The 14,491-nt window shown below is 36.9% G+C and overlaps 1 protein-coding gene across 1 annotated transcript; it reads right to left on the reverse strand.

The window, feature by feature from the left end:
• Nucleotides 1-984: 984 nt before the first annotated feature.
• B3GALTL (beta 1,3-galactosyltransferase-like) lies at nucleotides 985-12,594 on the reverse strand (the record flags this gene model as incomplete). The annotated part of the gene is made up of 7 exons (XM_010157583.1): nucleotides 985-1,237; nucleotides 4,635-4,779; nucleotides 7,199-7,318; nucleotides 7,994-8,093; nucleotides 9,399-9,512; nucleotides 11,431-11,500; nucleotides 12,463-12,594. Coding segments are annotated over 7 exons (849 nt in total), but the record flags the coding sequence as incomplete, so codon positions are not given.
• Between the last annotated feature and the right edge of the window lie 1,897 nt (nucleotides 12,595-14,491).

Raw genomic sequence — 14,491 nt, forward strand, 5'->3', positions numbered from 1 at the left:
GACCCTGTATTTGGTTACGATATAGCAAGCCAAGTTAAATAACAGCGTAGAAGTGCCATACACTGTCATCCTAAAATGAGCAGTTTTCCAGTATAAAAATTAGTTTAGAACATACTAAAGCCGTTTTTTGTACAAATGTTTTTACAAAACTGAATTACTCAAAGGAAAAAAAAAATCAAGAACATTTTAAATATGAATCACTCTTTACATGTTATATGCATAAAATTACTTACCTTGATATAAATTAGGAATACTACAAACTTTTTAAAGCTGGCAGCCATATACTCCCGAAATGCACACATCAGAAATACTGAAGTGTTAGTTCTGCAAAATCCTTAAGAGTCACATTTATACTTGCCGAACAGATACACAGTGACTTAGGTTTCTGAAAGAGCCACAGTGACCTCCCGTGGCCACTTAAGAAAACCCCGCCCTTAACCTTTTTTTCCCCCATTCTGAACATGACACTCCCCACAAATCCTAACAGCTCTAAAGGTACAGCAGTGGTTCATGCTTGGTCCATCCATCCCAGGAAATGGCAAGATTTCTATTTGGAATGAGTGAAAGGAACACAGGCTTCACACAACCTAGCTCCCGGTGCCAGAAACAAAGTCAGGTCGCCCCTCTGATTTCTCAAGAACAGTTTAGAGAACCGTTTTCTGTAGGTCAATGAGAGATGCTGTTCAATAGATTTTCAACACACGTTCAGCAGTAGACTCCCAAACAGATAACTTCAGCTTTCAAGAGAATAAATGAAGGCAATGTAAACTGATGCTGTCTGACTCAAAGTCCAAACCAGAGCACACAAAGCTGTATGCGACATTGTAAATGTGTGTCAAGTCCGTTGGTATACAAAGCCCCAAAATATCTTAAAAACAAACCAAGTGTAACAAATGAACCCAAAAGTCAATTATTTGCCTTCTTCCACTGCTCTGAAGGACTGTAACCAACAGGAACCAAACATTGTCTTCTATGTCAAGAACAGATGAACAATGTGAGAACACAAAATCACAGTAGTGACTGTTTGTCATCTGCAGTACATGAATCAACACTTACATTCTTCTACTGCTTATAGATCCTCTCTGCTATATCCAATTTTCTTTCCATTAAGTGACTCTTCTGTGTTTGGTGCCAGCCACGTGAAATATACCTTCACTGGATCAGTATTCCAGTGCTTGTGAAAGGATACTGGAATTTGGTGAGAAAGGTAGCCTTTTGGGTAATCCATGGGCCTTGCCTACAACAGAAGAATAAACCAAAACCACTAGTAGTCAGTGAGGAAGAATGATTTCAGAAGAAGAAAGTATCACCATTCAATGGCCTCTGCATCATAACAGAGCAATGTGGCACTGACAAAGTACACAATGCAACAACAAAGGGGGTTTTACAACATTCTAATAAATTAATTGTAGGTATTAATTTAGATCTCCAACCCACACTGCCGTCACCATGCTGTGAAGTACACTGATATTAAATATGCCTTATCTCTCAGGTCTCCAACTATGAAAGCAGGTGATACAGAGTGCAGTTTGTATTGCATCTTTTTAAACACACAGTTTTACATCAATAATGACAAAATTATTTCAAGTGATATTCTCTTGCTCCTCTTCTTCACAAGAGTGCCAGCTTTGGCACTGTGATTACAGGATCCTAATAGTGCCATAAGCAACCAAAATATATGAAGTTTTATGATGGTGAAAGGTTACCAAATGCAGGAAATACCGTGATGCCAGAAAACTTCATTGTTATTCTTTATCAGGTTATATCAAAAGAGACAGAATTACAATACAGCTACATGATGCATCTGACTTCTTAATGCACCAACCATGTTTCATATCCTCTGACAGTTTAATGGCATCTGAGTGCATCATTACATAAAAAAGTGCCACTTGTAGTGGTCCCTGATAAAATAACTATATTTTGCCTTTGTAAATGGAGTTTTTACAAAGAGAAATCCACGAAAGACACACAATGTTTTTTTTCTAGAGGGTAAAACACAAGAAGAAAATTGAGTTATTTGGATACTGAATCACTGATTTGATGCCTAAGCTAATAACGGATTTAATACTGCACGCATCACATATGGTGGTATTAATGACTTCTACATGCTGCATTCTTCATTCAGTTCTGTATACATCCCAGTCATAAAATAAGGCAACAGAATTTGACATTAAGAAATCTACATGTGTGTTGTTGGTGGGGTTTTTTTTACTTTTACTTAAATCATAGAGTGCTTTTTTTTTTAATTGCACTGGAGAAATCAAGAGGGAGCCTGTTTCTCTCAAGACTTTTGAAAAAAACCTTTAATGAACATCTGGGTTTTAAAAAGCTGAAAAACTTACTTTGGATAGAGACAGTTTTTAGGTACCTGAGACTGAAACTTTTTGCTGTTTGAAAATCAACCATCTCTTTATTAAGGTACAGAAAAAGTTTTGATGTGTTGATAATTCTAAAAGAATGAGATCTCCTCTAGTAACTACAGCTTTTATTACATTTCTCTTTAATACTGCTTTATAGGTGGTTGACCTTAAGATATAAATTCCCTATTTCTTCTTCCTTACATTTAGTGGAATCAAGTACTGTAATCTTTGCGCTTTTTTGGTGCTAGAATGTATTTGGCATTCTACAAAAGCCAAGTATGTTGCTCTTGCCCAGATTTTATATTTTAAGACCATGATCCTGGCTGCTACTCAACATGGGAAGGTTCCTGTTCCATCTTTCATCATGTCAAAAGTCCCTGGAACAGGTTACAGAATACATATCTACCTTAGGATATGGCAAACAGGAAACCACTAAGAGCGAGTAAACACTGTTACATCACAGACACCATAAGGGTGAAGATATATTGGCTTCTGTTTCATGATATATATTCAGTACAATTTTGGATTCATGTACTTCAAGGAACATTCTGCCTCATAATAATTCAGTCAAGTCTTTAAAAATAATAATTTTCTGGTTGACAGAAAATCCAATTTCGGTTTTCTCATTTTTAAAATATTTGTTGCATAATAATGGAATAGAACAGGCACACTCAACTTTTATTCAGTAGTTTCCCCTCCAGGGTTAATTTTTGTTCAAGGTATGTTAAATTAAAATGTGATATAAGCAACAGTAAAGATGAATTACAATTAGCGTGTAATTTTCGATGTGGAAAATCAAACTGCTAGGATTTTGCTCTGGAAGTGATTCAATAGCAAACGCACACCTACCAAGGATCACAAGGAAGTGCTTTGTTTTGTTGTATAACAGCCATTCCTATAAATCCATAAAATAAATTCTGTTCTTTTCAACCCTCCTCTAATGAGGTGTTTTATAAACCAAACTGTGCAAGCACCAACTATTCAGCAACTGTTGGGTTTATAAGATGCATTACTTGCTTCCTTTCACACGTGTACTGAAAAGAGTAAGCAATGCTAAACAAAACAGGAAAGTAAACATAATTTTTTTATATGGCCAAGGAATTAAAATATTGAATAGTGCATTCTCAGTCTTCCCATTTCTCTAAATAGTAAATGTAATCAGAAATAAGAAAAACTGGTCATTTACAGAGCAAACTTCACCCCACCACTGACCACTGCTTTGAATTACATGGAAAGGTACTAATTTTCAAGTAGCCTATTATGTTAACCTCAGTAAATATTCAGATACATAGGTCTTCCCAGTTCTTAACTAGATTGACACCTGCAAGAAATCAAACACTGCACTGATTTAAAAAAAAAAAAAACAAACCCAAAAAACAAAAAACCACCAAAACCAAAAACCACAACAACAAACTGCATTGTTTGGGAAAAACCCTAAGTGCTGCTTCTCTTCAATGCCATGGCAGGAAGGTGAAGCGCTTATTTGGTTTACGAGGCAGCAAATCTCTCTGGGACTCAATGCATCATCTCTTCCACTGTGACACTACAGTTAGATTAAATATTCTGCATGACAGAAACAAGATCCAAATCTACTCCAGATCCACATCTGCTCCAAGATCCAAATCTTCTCCCCAGCTGGAGAATATACTCCCAAGAAAATTATGTTTTGTGACCTCTTTTTCCCTTGAGCTAGCCTAAGGCAATTTATCGTATTTGTACCATTCTTCAGAATCCACCACAAAAGCAACAGTTCTGGGAATACTTTTACCTTTTGTATCTTCACTAATGAGACACTGCAGAACAGTAAACACAAATTGATAGCAAAACTGGGTAAGGAGACAATTTTACCGAAAAATTGCAGTCAGTGCTCCACTACCTGAAGAAAAGAAGTATTGTGGTGTGTTGCTTTTTATTTTTATTTTTCTTAGAGGATGTATCACAAGTGTCCATAGCACGTGGTTCCTAATTCTATTTGGGTTTCAGCATTCCCACATCTGACTGCATTTATTTATAAAATGCATTTTTTAGAAAACGTAGTCACAGGGTAACTGAAATACCTTGAAACTATTAAAGCACTGTGGTAATCCATGCTTTGAGAATATTCTTATTTGCTTGATCAAACTTGTTTTGGAGAGAAGTATGGTACAGCAGCAGTGCATCTTGCTTACAGTTATTACACAGCGATTGAGTTGGCAACATTTATGAGTCCTGTTTTATGTGCATACTTAAAAGAGCAAAATCTATTTTTAATACTGGAAGAAATAACAGTCTGACCTGATGGAAAAGTGGACTGTGTGTTATAGGGATTCCTAAGCCACTGAAACACATCCCAAGGACCATATCATCAGGCGCGTCCATGCTGTAACACCGGCATTTACTAGCAAGTAGCTTATGGACAGCTATTCTGCTGAAAACCATCCTGAATAAAAAAAGCAAATGGAACATGTAAGACAGTAACTATTAGAGAAGCCAAATGACTGCGATTAATAAATATTGCTAAATGATATAAAACTGCAACCCAAAATGTAGCTTTCTGATAAAACATACCTGAAATTTCAATATTTGAGAAGTCAGTACTGACCAGTAGTGCAAGAGGCATTTTCTGAAAAATAATTACCTTGTATAATGAAAACTAATTACACCAACTATGCCAATTGTTGTTATTCCAGCAATTACTTAGCTAGCGACCATTTCTGCTGCAGTTGATAATTCCTCCTAAATCTGCCCAGGACATTAAAGGGATATTCTCCTCTTACTCACCCAAATGTACTGTCCGGCTATTTATCATACAGCAATTAAACTAAAAGAACTCTAAACCTGAACTGTCATTCCTTGAATCCTCTGTTACACAGTTCTCCCCGTAAGTGAAAAATGTTCCTTGCAGCGACTGCAAGACACTTCTTTCATCCTAATGTTCTTGCTCATCTAAATACCAACGAGAGCCTGGAGCTGTTAGATCATTATCACTAAAATAAGCATTCAATGTCTTAAATTCAAGAGCTGAGGGAATATTCTCGTGGCTAGTATTCTACAGCTGCCTTTTCTGAAGTTACATCATCCAACCAGCCTGATCAGCATACAGGGTACTCCAGCCACTACACGTTATACTAGTAAGATTCACACTCTGCAATTGCCACATGGCTTCATGAGTTCATTCCCCATACGACAATCCTCCACTTCACACTGGGACACGGTCAAACTTCTCAGATACTGAATGCTAAGGCAAAACACGACTGACCTGAGAATACTGTCAGATCTAAGTTGTAAAATACTCCATCACTAACACTGCAGCTTTGAAGATTCCATCGAATCATAGAATCACTGACTGGTTTGGGTTGGAAGGGACCTTAAAGCCCATCTAGTTCCAACCCCCCTGCCATGGGCAGGGACACCTTCCACTAGACCAGGTTGCTCAAAGCCTCGTCCAGCCTGGCCTTGAACACTTCCAGGGATGGGGCATGTATTGTAAAAAAAAAAAAACCAAAAAACCAAAACAAACAGAGAAGGAATAAGCAGCCTTGGGAGTTAAAAAAAAAAAAAAGGACCAGCATGTGTTGCTACACAGAAGGTGTGACATAAATTGCACACATTTGGGGAATACGCTTGCTTGTTGATTATCTGGACTGTCCCTTTCTGTTATACACAATTCTTCACTTACACGGAACTTTCTCAAAATTAGGGTATGGACCAAGAGAGATGATCTGTGTCTCTATCTGCTCAAGCCTGAGAATGAAAACAACCCCCAAACTTCCAAACCTAGATGGCAGAGAAGAAACTGAGATAAACACTAAGATGATATAGAAGTATAGGACCAGTAAAAGGTCCTATACATACCAGCACCAGTAAAATGTTTACTTCTTAACTCAAGCCTAAGCCCTACGTAAATTTGAGATCTTAAGCAACTATGCAAAACAATGAGAAAGTCAGTCAATTAGTTTTTACTCACTCAGGGATGAACAAGAATCTAGTAAGTTACTACAGCCATTACTTTTCACAGAGATATTAAGGACGTTCAGGTGTCCACCCTACTTGCTTTAGACACACAAGATGGACACATTCCTGTCTTTAGATCATTCTTATTGCAGTATAAGCCACACTGAAAGTTCATACACATATTAATTTAAAACAAATTTTGTATCCAATCACAGGAACCCCTGTGTCTCATGCATGCGATCAACCCACCAATGATCTCTTCTTATAAGAAGAAACTATTTTCCAGACATCAACACCAAACTCCCTGCCCAGCCACATCTCCATGAATCACTGCATGAAGTTCAAAACCAGCAGGAGAATCACGATCACTTTTCTCCATGCTTGGACAAAGAAAGAGAAGAGGAAGGAATATTTTAATTGTGGTAATTTGTATCACTAGGTGTGCTGCTTTGGCTTCTCCTGCAAATTCTACAACAGCTCAGATCATGAGCTTACTTTTTTTAAGCAACTATCCTAATTGTCTCTGCTTGCTACGCTTTGGATCACACTGTAAGACAGTCTCTGAGTATGCAGAATGAATTCTACCAGATGAAACCAGGCTGCATGATAAGCACCAGGAGAAGATGGTGCAGATAACTGATAATGGGCACTCAGTTCACAGAATCAATCAGTCAAGCCAAAATGACCTCCCAGAAATATGCCTGGCCCTTAGCACCTACTGCTCGGCTATACAAATCTGTTCCCAAATAGGCCACACAACATCCTACTAGTTAGGGCATTTGGGTCTTTAAGCATCATTACATTTTAATTATGCTAGGAAACAAAATCGTGCTAGGTGTAATTTGAAACATTTGCATTCCAAGCAGGAACTGATGTAGATCTCAGTAGGAGTTTAAATAAATTACCCTCCTCCACCAGTGATATAACTATATCCTCCTGTTCCCAAGCCGTAACCGTAACGCTCTCCGAGAAATACTGGTTCATTTGGGTCATAGCAGCTGAGCAATTTTCGGAGTCTGAAGATACTGTAACATGAAAATCCATTAAAGAAGAAATCACGTAGACATTCATTTTAAAACAGACATTGCTAGCCTCAATGGCATTCTAGGGAACAGCACAAAAAGGATAGAATAAATTCAGAAATTCTACAAAAAAGAGAGATACAAACTTTTAAACAGCAATTTTGATGGGTTATTTACCATGAGAAATGTTCGCTGAATTGGGTTAAATGCAGAATCAATTAGATTAAAATATTTTTCTGAAGAAGCGGGCAAAGTTTCTGAGCATAACTGAGTCCCTGGGCACTGTGTTAAGTTGCTCTGACAACTGACCCCAACTTACGGAACCTTTCTCCAGGCACATTTATGTGAGAAATGCATCTTAGAGAGTGTATTAGCACACGACTAAAACCAATCAGCTCAGACATACCTACAGTGAAGAGTCACACTGTATAATCATATTCAGACTATATGATTACTTAGTTACACTAATATGTATTGTTTTTATCAAGTTACAAGATGACATTGGTTTTAATATCAGTCAAGAAATGCTGAAGGAAAATGAATTTTTTTTTCTTAAAATAATTAAGCTATATAACTAATGAAACAGCTGTAAATCTTAAATACAGAAAAAGAAAAGAATATTGCTAAAACTCCTATCAGTATGAACAGTGGTAATTCCTGAAGTATTGCAATATATACCTTATCAGTGTGTCATCATCCACTATGACTAACCAAGGAGTTCTGGGAGAGCTATGATTCAAAAACCTTTCCAAAATGGCAAAAGTTTTCCCACAGTGACCTAAAAGAAGAGAAACAACAGAATATATGCATTTAAATAAAACGAGACTTTGTAATAAACAATTACTTATGAATTAATTAAATATTTTGCTGCAGTATGTAAAACATATGGGAAACAACTGCCAAAATATTTGAGACACAAGTTTAAATTACATCCTTTGTTGTTCTGAACAGTATTAGTACAAATTGTTTCAACACAATTAATGCTTTCTACGCAGGAACATACTTTTGAAGGATAGTAAAGTATGGAAATTCTCTGGATTACAGAAACCCAAAAAACTATCCTTTTAAGCTGTTGGACAATGCCGGGCAAACTTCTACTCTTAATTTCCAAAACCATAAGATGAGAAGACTATGATAGAAACATGTTCAGCAAAATACACTAAGATATCTTCAAAGTATTTCATGATGCACGAGGCAAGTTCATTGCTTTTATATCAATATTTAAGTCTACATTAATCTGCAATACTCATCAATCACCTTCAACTCAGGTCCTGATAACTTCCTCCAAGGAAAGGTCTTAACATTTATCACAAGACTATAATGAAGCTGAGAGGTAAAACATCCTTGACAAGGAGTTGAGAAGTGAAACACCCTTGTTCAAATTAAGCAGGACAAGTGAAACAAGAATGAATCTCCTTTAGATCTCAGAAAAAACAAATGGCAAACAGGTTTTATCCATGTAGATTACAGTTGACTGCCTAAAGCAATTATCACTATCAATATTACAATTTCTAAACAAGCATTAAAAATAAGAATAACATACTATGTTTGAAACTATTTCCCTTTAAAATATTTTTTTGAGAAAATGCAGCAACTCTCTCCTCAAGAAATGAAGAAAATCCTGGCTTTGCTGATTTTGCAAAAGCATGAACTTAATGCAGACAGATTTGTCCATTTACAAAATTAAACCCAAGATTTCTGTATTATATTCCATCAGAAAAGATGGACAAAGATAGTATTAGAACAAACTCAGCTCAATCTGTTTTGTTTAGAATGCCAGTAGCCCATGGGTCTGGCTGCTCCCCACAGCAATGCTCAAAGGCTGAATGCAGATTTTTGTCTCTTGGTATCAGTGTACCTACTCCCAGTATTTAGGTTTCTACTCAACAGAACGTTCTACCTACATAGGTGAACAGTACTCTCCATCCATGTCCTGGGTGGCAAAAGCATTATTTTAGTGTAAGCTGCAAAAACGTGCTACAGAAATACAGAATTTTTAAATGAAATATACGTATCACCCATAAAACTTACCACCTTTAGACAGTTATTTGCGCAAAACTGACAACAGCAGCCCATCGCTCACCTCTGTCAGTATTAGGTATGCCTAAATCTATGGTAGGAATGGAGGTGTCTGCATAATCACTGTAGTATTCAATAAGGGCAGCTTCTCTTTCCCAAGTCTGCTTTACAACTGGTACTGCAAAACAGTTGTTGACATTGAACGGTAAATAACTTGTTTTAATCAAGTCCCTGATCAAGACATTTATGCATCCTGTTAACTGACATATTCCTTCCCATGGTAATGAAAATGCTGTTTCAAACACAGCATCATGGTTCAAAACATTCATTTTTTTTTTTTTCCTACAACGTGTAGAGAGAAACAATTTCACATTTTTATAAAAGCCAGTCAGTGCAGTTTTATTTATACAGTAATCAATTTTCTTTCAAAATACAACTATAGTTTCATTCATACTACACTGAAAACTATGGTGTTTCCATTTATGGTAACGGAAGTATGGAATTCATTTTTACACTTGGTATGGCAGACTTCATAGCACACATCAGCATGGACACTACGAGAGATCAATCAGTCTTCCAGCACTGAAACCGTCACATTTCAAAACCAGCACATCCCACTGTACAGCCCATAAAATGTGCTGAGACAGAAACAGACCAAATGCTCTACTGCTTAACACTGGAAGCTGTGAGGAAAAGTTCAAGAACTTTCCTCAGTCTTCAACAGGTGTTTCTTGAAGGATGTTTACACTTTTTGAAGACTTATGTTCTTTTCTGACTTTCTAGGGGGTTGTTTGTTTAATTCTGATGTGAGGAAATAAACGTGGATCCAGAAAGAACTCCTCTTCAGTGAACTCCAATTACAGGACAGTCAATTTTGCTCTGTCAAAAGCTACTTTAAAGATAGCTTAATGATTAGGTGATTAATACACTAGACATGTGCCTTCATCAAGTGCAGTAACATTAAGAAAAAAATGCCATAAATCTCATTTTCAAGAGAAAACCTGCAACTGGCAAATAGTCTAAAATCAGATCTGACAGAACCTACAGTTTCGGGTGCATTAGCCAAGGGGACATAGTTAAGAAAAGAATTTTTATCTTCATCCTCTCCTCTGACAATAGCTGTGGCAAAAACCCCTCAAAATTTGGCACAACTGCTAGCCATTACTTCGTTTGCAATTCTTTTTTTGCCAATAATAATCACTTCAGCTTAGGAACAAACTAAGTCTAATATTTTATACCTGGAGTATTCAAGGGCTCACAACATTCAAATAAATTACTGGAAATAAATCCATTCCTGAATTTATTGGTTAACAAAATGTCTAGAGGTAAACTAGGATGGACTGGGAGGTGGCATCAAGTAGGTAGAGTGTCTTCTGTTAGATCAGCGGATTTGGAATTTTTCCTTCCTCCAAGCTTTGTAGACACTGGCTCTACCTCAGCTGAGCCTGAAGGAGTATTATCTGAAGCTCAGTGTCTTTCTGTGTCTGTATTTTCTGTGCCTCCGAGAAGGAAGTTAATACTCACTGGACATAGCTTGTTGGGCTGTGCTAGTGTTTGTTGGTTGTTGTTTTCACCATGGATAAAATGGTCATATTTTCATGGTGACTATCAATACTTGTACAACACTACAATTTCCAGATGAAACCAGCTGTAGTGTTGTACACTTGGGAGACTCTTGACCCGGACCGTGACTTGGACAAAGTACTACAGATGACCACATTTCTACAAGAGAGAAAATTTCCCATTCCAAGCATTACAAAACACCTCTGGACATTCAACGGCATAGGGTGACACAAGACAGAAGTAATAAGGCACATAAACTGTTCAGTCTTTCGCTGGAGGGCAGGGCAGAACAAAAGTAAGTAGGAGAGGAGAAAGAGCTTTCTGCTTGTTCAAATTTCTAAATCAGTCACCATAAAGAACAAAAAAAATCTACCTAAATAATAAGCTGTTTACAATTCTGAAGCTTTCATGCTTCCCAGTGGATTTTGCAAACAGAGTCCCAAAGTGCTACACAGACAGCGTCTATCAGCTTGGGTTTTAATTTCATAAACTATATTGCACAGAACTACTACCTTGACTAACCAACAACTTACTTCTGTCTCCATGAAATTTCTGACATGTTTTTACAGCGACAAAGACATCTTCCTTTTTCACTGGCTCTCCCTATATGAACAGAACAAAAAAGAATTTTGCAATTGCAGGCACTGCCTGTAACATTTTATAGGGTATGGATGTCCATGCATATAATAAAACAGAAAAAACCTTTTCATTGTATAGCATATCAAGTAGAATAGTGTACCAGTAATACAGTAGATTTTTGTCTCTTGAAAAAAAGGTCACTAGTAGTTTAAAATTCCTGATATAACATGACTGAAATACTTTCTCCATTGATGTAATATTCTAACATGAACTAAAACACCTGTCATTAGGAAAAGAGAATGAGTAGTAGAACTTATTGAAGTAAAAATGGCTCATCTGAAAAAGAATGTTTTCTTAATTTCTTTTAAATTCATCAATAGGAGAACATGTTGAACTGCATCATACTTGGAAAAAGAAGCTTAAATGCTACAAAGTAGAAATCTTTGAATTTTCTCAACTTTAATAAAAGTCATTTAACCTTTTTTATTTGTTTTCCTTTTTGGCACCTAGAATTTTGCTCTTCTAGAAGCATGGAACACTTTTTGGCCTCTAGCAACAGTTAAGTAGTATCATAAATGTGTTCTCCAAAAGGTGGAAGAGATGGGTTGTGCTTTAATGAACCAAATACTATATTACATTTTATCTTTGGCCTCCACAAGCTTTAGATTCCCATCTGTGAAAAAAGATTATCTATACTTCAGTATCCCACATAAATGTAAGGAGAAATACTTCACAGATCATGGGCTGCTCAAGCATTGTGGTAGAAAGACTCATTACAGCATATGCAATATTTGTTTACCAGGAAATATCCTGTGCCATGGAAGGCTGAAAGCATATCGAAATCCAGAGAAATGCCAGACAAACCCTTTATTTAACTTATTGAAAATTGTTTTATTAAGGTTGGAGATATTTAAAGTGAAGTATTATGCATTTTAGTAAGAGTTTGACCTTTACTGGGCAAGTGGTATTTAAAATAAGCTACTTACACAAAGTGGCAGAAAATTACTGAATGTTGTTGCACAATGATCAACCTTAAACGAGTTCACATCATCTGTGCAGAACTCAGGCACATGAGTAAGATGTGGTCCTTCCCCTTTCTGCCAAATATACAGGGCAATCTATCAAAATAGAAAACATTTATATCAATAATGGAACTGGATAAAAATCCTCAAGTCATACAAAGAAATAATGTTACAGGAAAACTTAACAGGAAAACTGAGTAATATGGGATGCTGTAGAAGATTTGTCCCTTAGTTGATTAACTAGCTGCACACCTTCTTGCTGATGTTTCGAGAGCCAACATGTAATTTTTTTGCTATGAAAGAAATTTTATAGACAGACAAGTTTTAAAATTTGTCTCACAGAACTACAATTAGTTTCATATATTTAAGCATGTCAAAACAACTCATCTTCAACTTTTATAAGAAGTGGTAGAGTGAATATTTACACCTTTTAAAGTAAATAAAAATCTTAATTGTGTTACTCTTTTAAAGTTATTTCGATAACTCGGAATAGCTAGAGCTGTTTCATCCTATGTGGCAATCTTCAGCTTAGACCCACTCTGGTGACAATTTAAAATGCTCAAAATGAGTAACGAAACTCTGAGAAGCTGTAAAATATAATGAAGGATAATGTAATAGATATGCTATTCTATGCTAGACTCTTGTCCATTTTAAATGCAACAACAAAAAAGCCAGCCAAAATTTACAGAGAAAAAGGAAGAAGCAAGCTAATGATGTATGAAGAAGATAACCCCACCACCCCTTTGTATTTATATTCAGTTTATAATAAAAACAGTATTTCAATCTGTACTTCATGACACATCAAGAAGAGTTAGACTCGCCTCACATTTCTACTCCAATGATTTTACACTGCCTGTAACTTTGCCAGACTAAGCATTCAGGCAGGAAAGGTCTACGCTGGCTGCCATTCTCAGACCCACTAAAAGATTAAGTTAATTTCATATAAAACTGTTCAGAAACTTGTAAGAACAAAATGAAGTTCTTAAAAATCTAAAAGGCAGAAAAAAGTATCTCCTTAAGAATGTGGATCCAGAGCTTCCCAACTGCACTGCTGTACACTCCCAATTCTGAACGCTTTGTCTCTCTTGGGGATAAGCCAAAGCTGTGAAAGCATTTTTGGACAAGAGCAGTTTGAGCATATACAGAAAATGTAGATTTGGGTTCTAGGTTTGCTTCTGCCTACCTCATTCAGAAGTTAGGGCTTCTAGTTTTCAAAAGGGTGCCTACACCAACTAACCAGAGAGATTCTGAGACAGAGACTCTCCATGCTACTTGATGTAACAGGGTTACTATGCAAAGAGTAAGACTGATGGAACCAACAATCCAGTGTAGAGATGGGGAGCCTGTCTCTACTGCACAGGGGGAACAGGACTCCTCCAAGGGAGGAAAATCTCTCCTGGGTTCTAGCTCCTGTTTCCCTGTGTTATTTACACATATTCCCAATGGAGAACAAGTGCAACACTGGAATATGCAACCAGACTCAGCACACACCAATGGCAATGAAAACGAGTCTTCTTTTCACAAGTGTATGCTTACTTAGGAACTGCTGGCTTTAAACACACACACCCCCCCAAGGGCCAGAATTCAGCTCCTCTTTTAGCAAACAATGTGATCATTAAACTATTATTAAGAGGGCGTAGTATTCCCTTCTTCCCAGTGTTTAGAAGAGCTCAGCAGAAACAAAGAGCATTTAGTATGGTCTGGACAAGCCCAAGCCCCCAAACCAGTTAAAGGCTTCTAAGTTATAGGTGATTATTTTCCTGCCTATCTCATTTAGGTTTCAACATCCTCAGAAAATCCCAGCTATTTGCACACAGCCATTTCTGGAACTCGGAAGAAATAAAATAGAAGCCCAGTTTGTTACAGGTCCTGTCAGGACTGAGGGCATGCTTGAGGATACAGTCCCATTTTTGAAACTTATGCTTTCAGGTTTGAAAGATTTCACGATAGCGTACGGTCACATACTAGAACAGAATTAACTGATGACTTTCTA

This window comes from Eurypyga helias, unplaced genomic scaffold, assembly GCF_000690775.1.
Source record: "Eurypyga helias isolate BGI_N326 unplaced genomic scaffold, ASM69077v1 scaffold16538, whole genome shotgun sequence".
Classification (NCBI taxonomy): Eukaryota; Metazoa; Chordata; class Aves; order Eurypygiformes; family Eurypygidae; genus Eurypyga; species Eurypyga helias.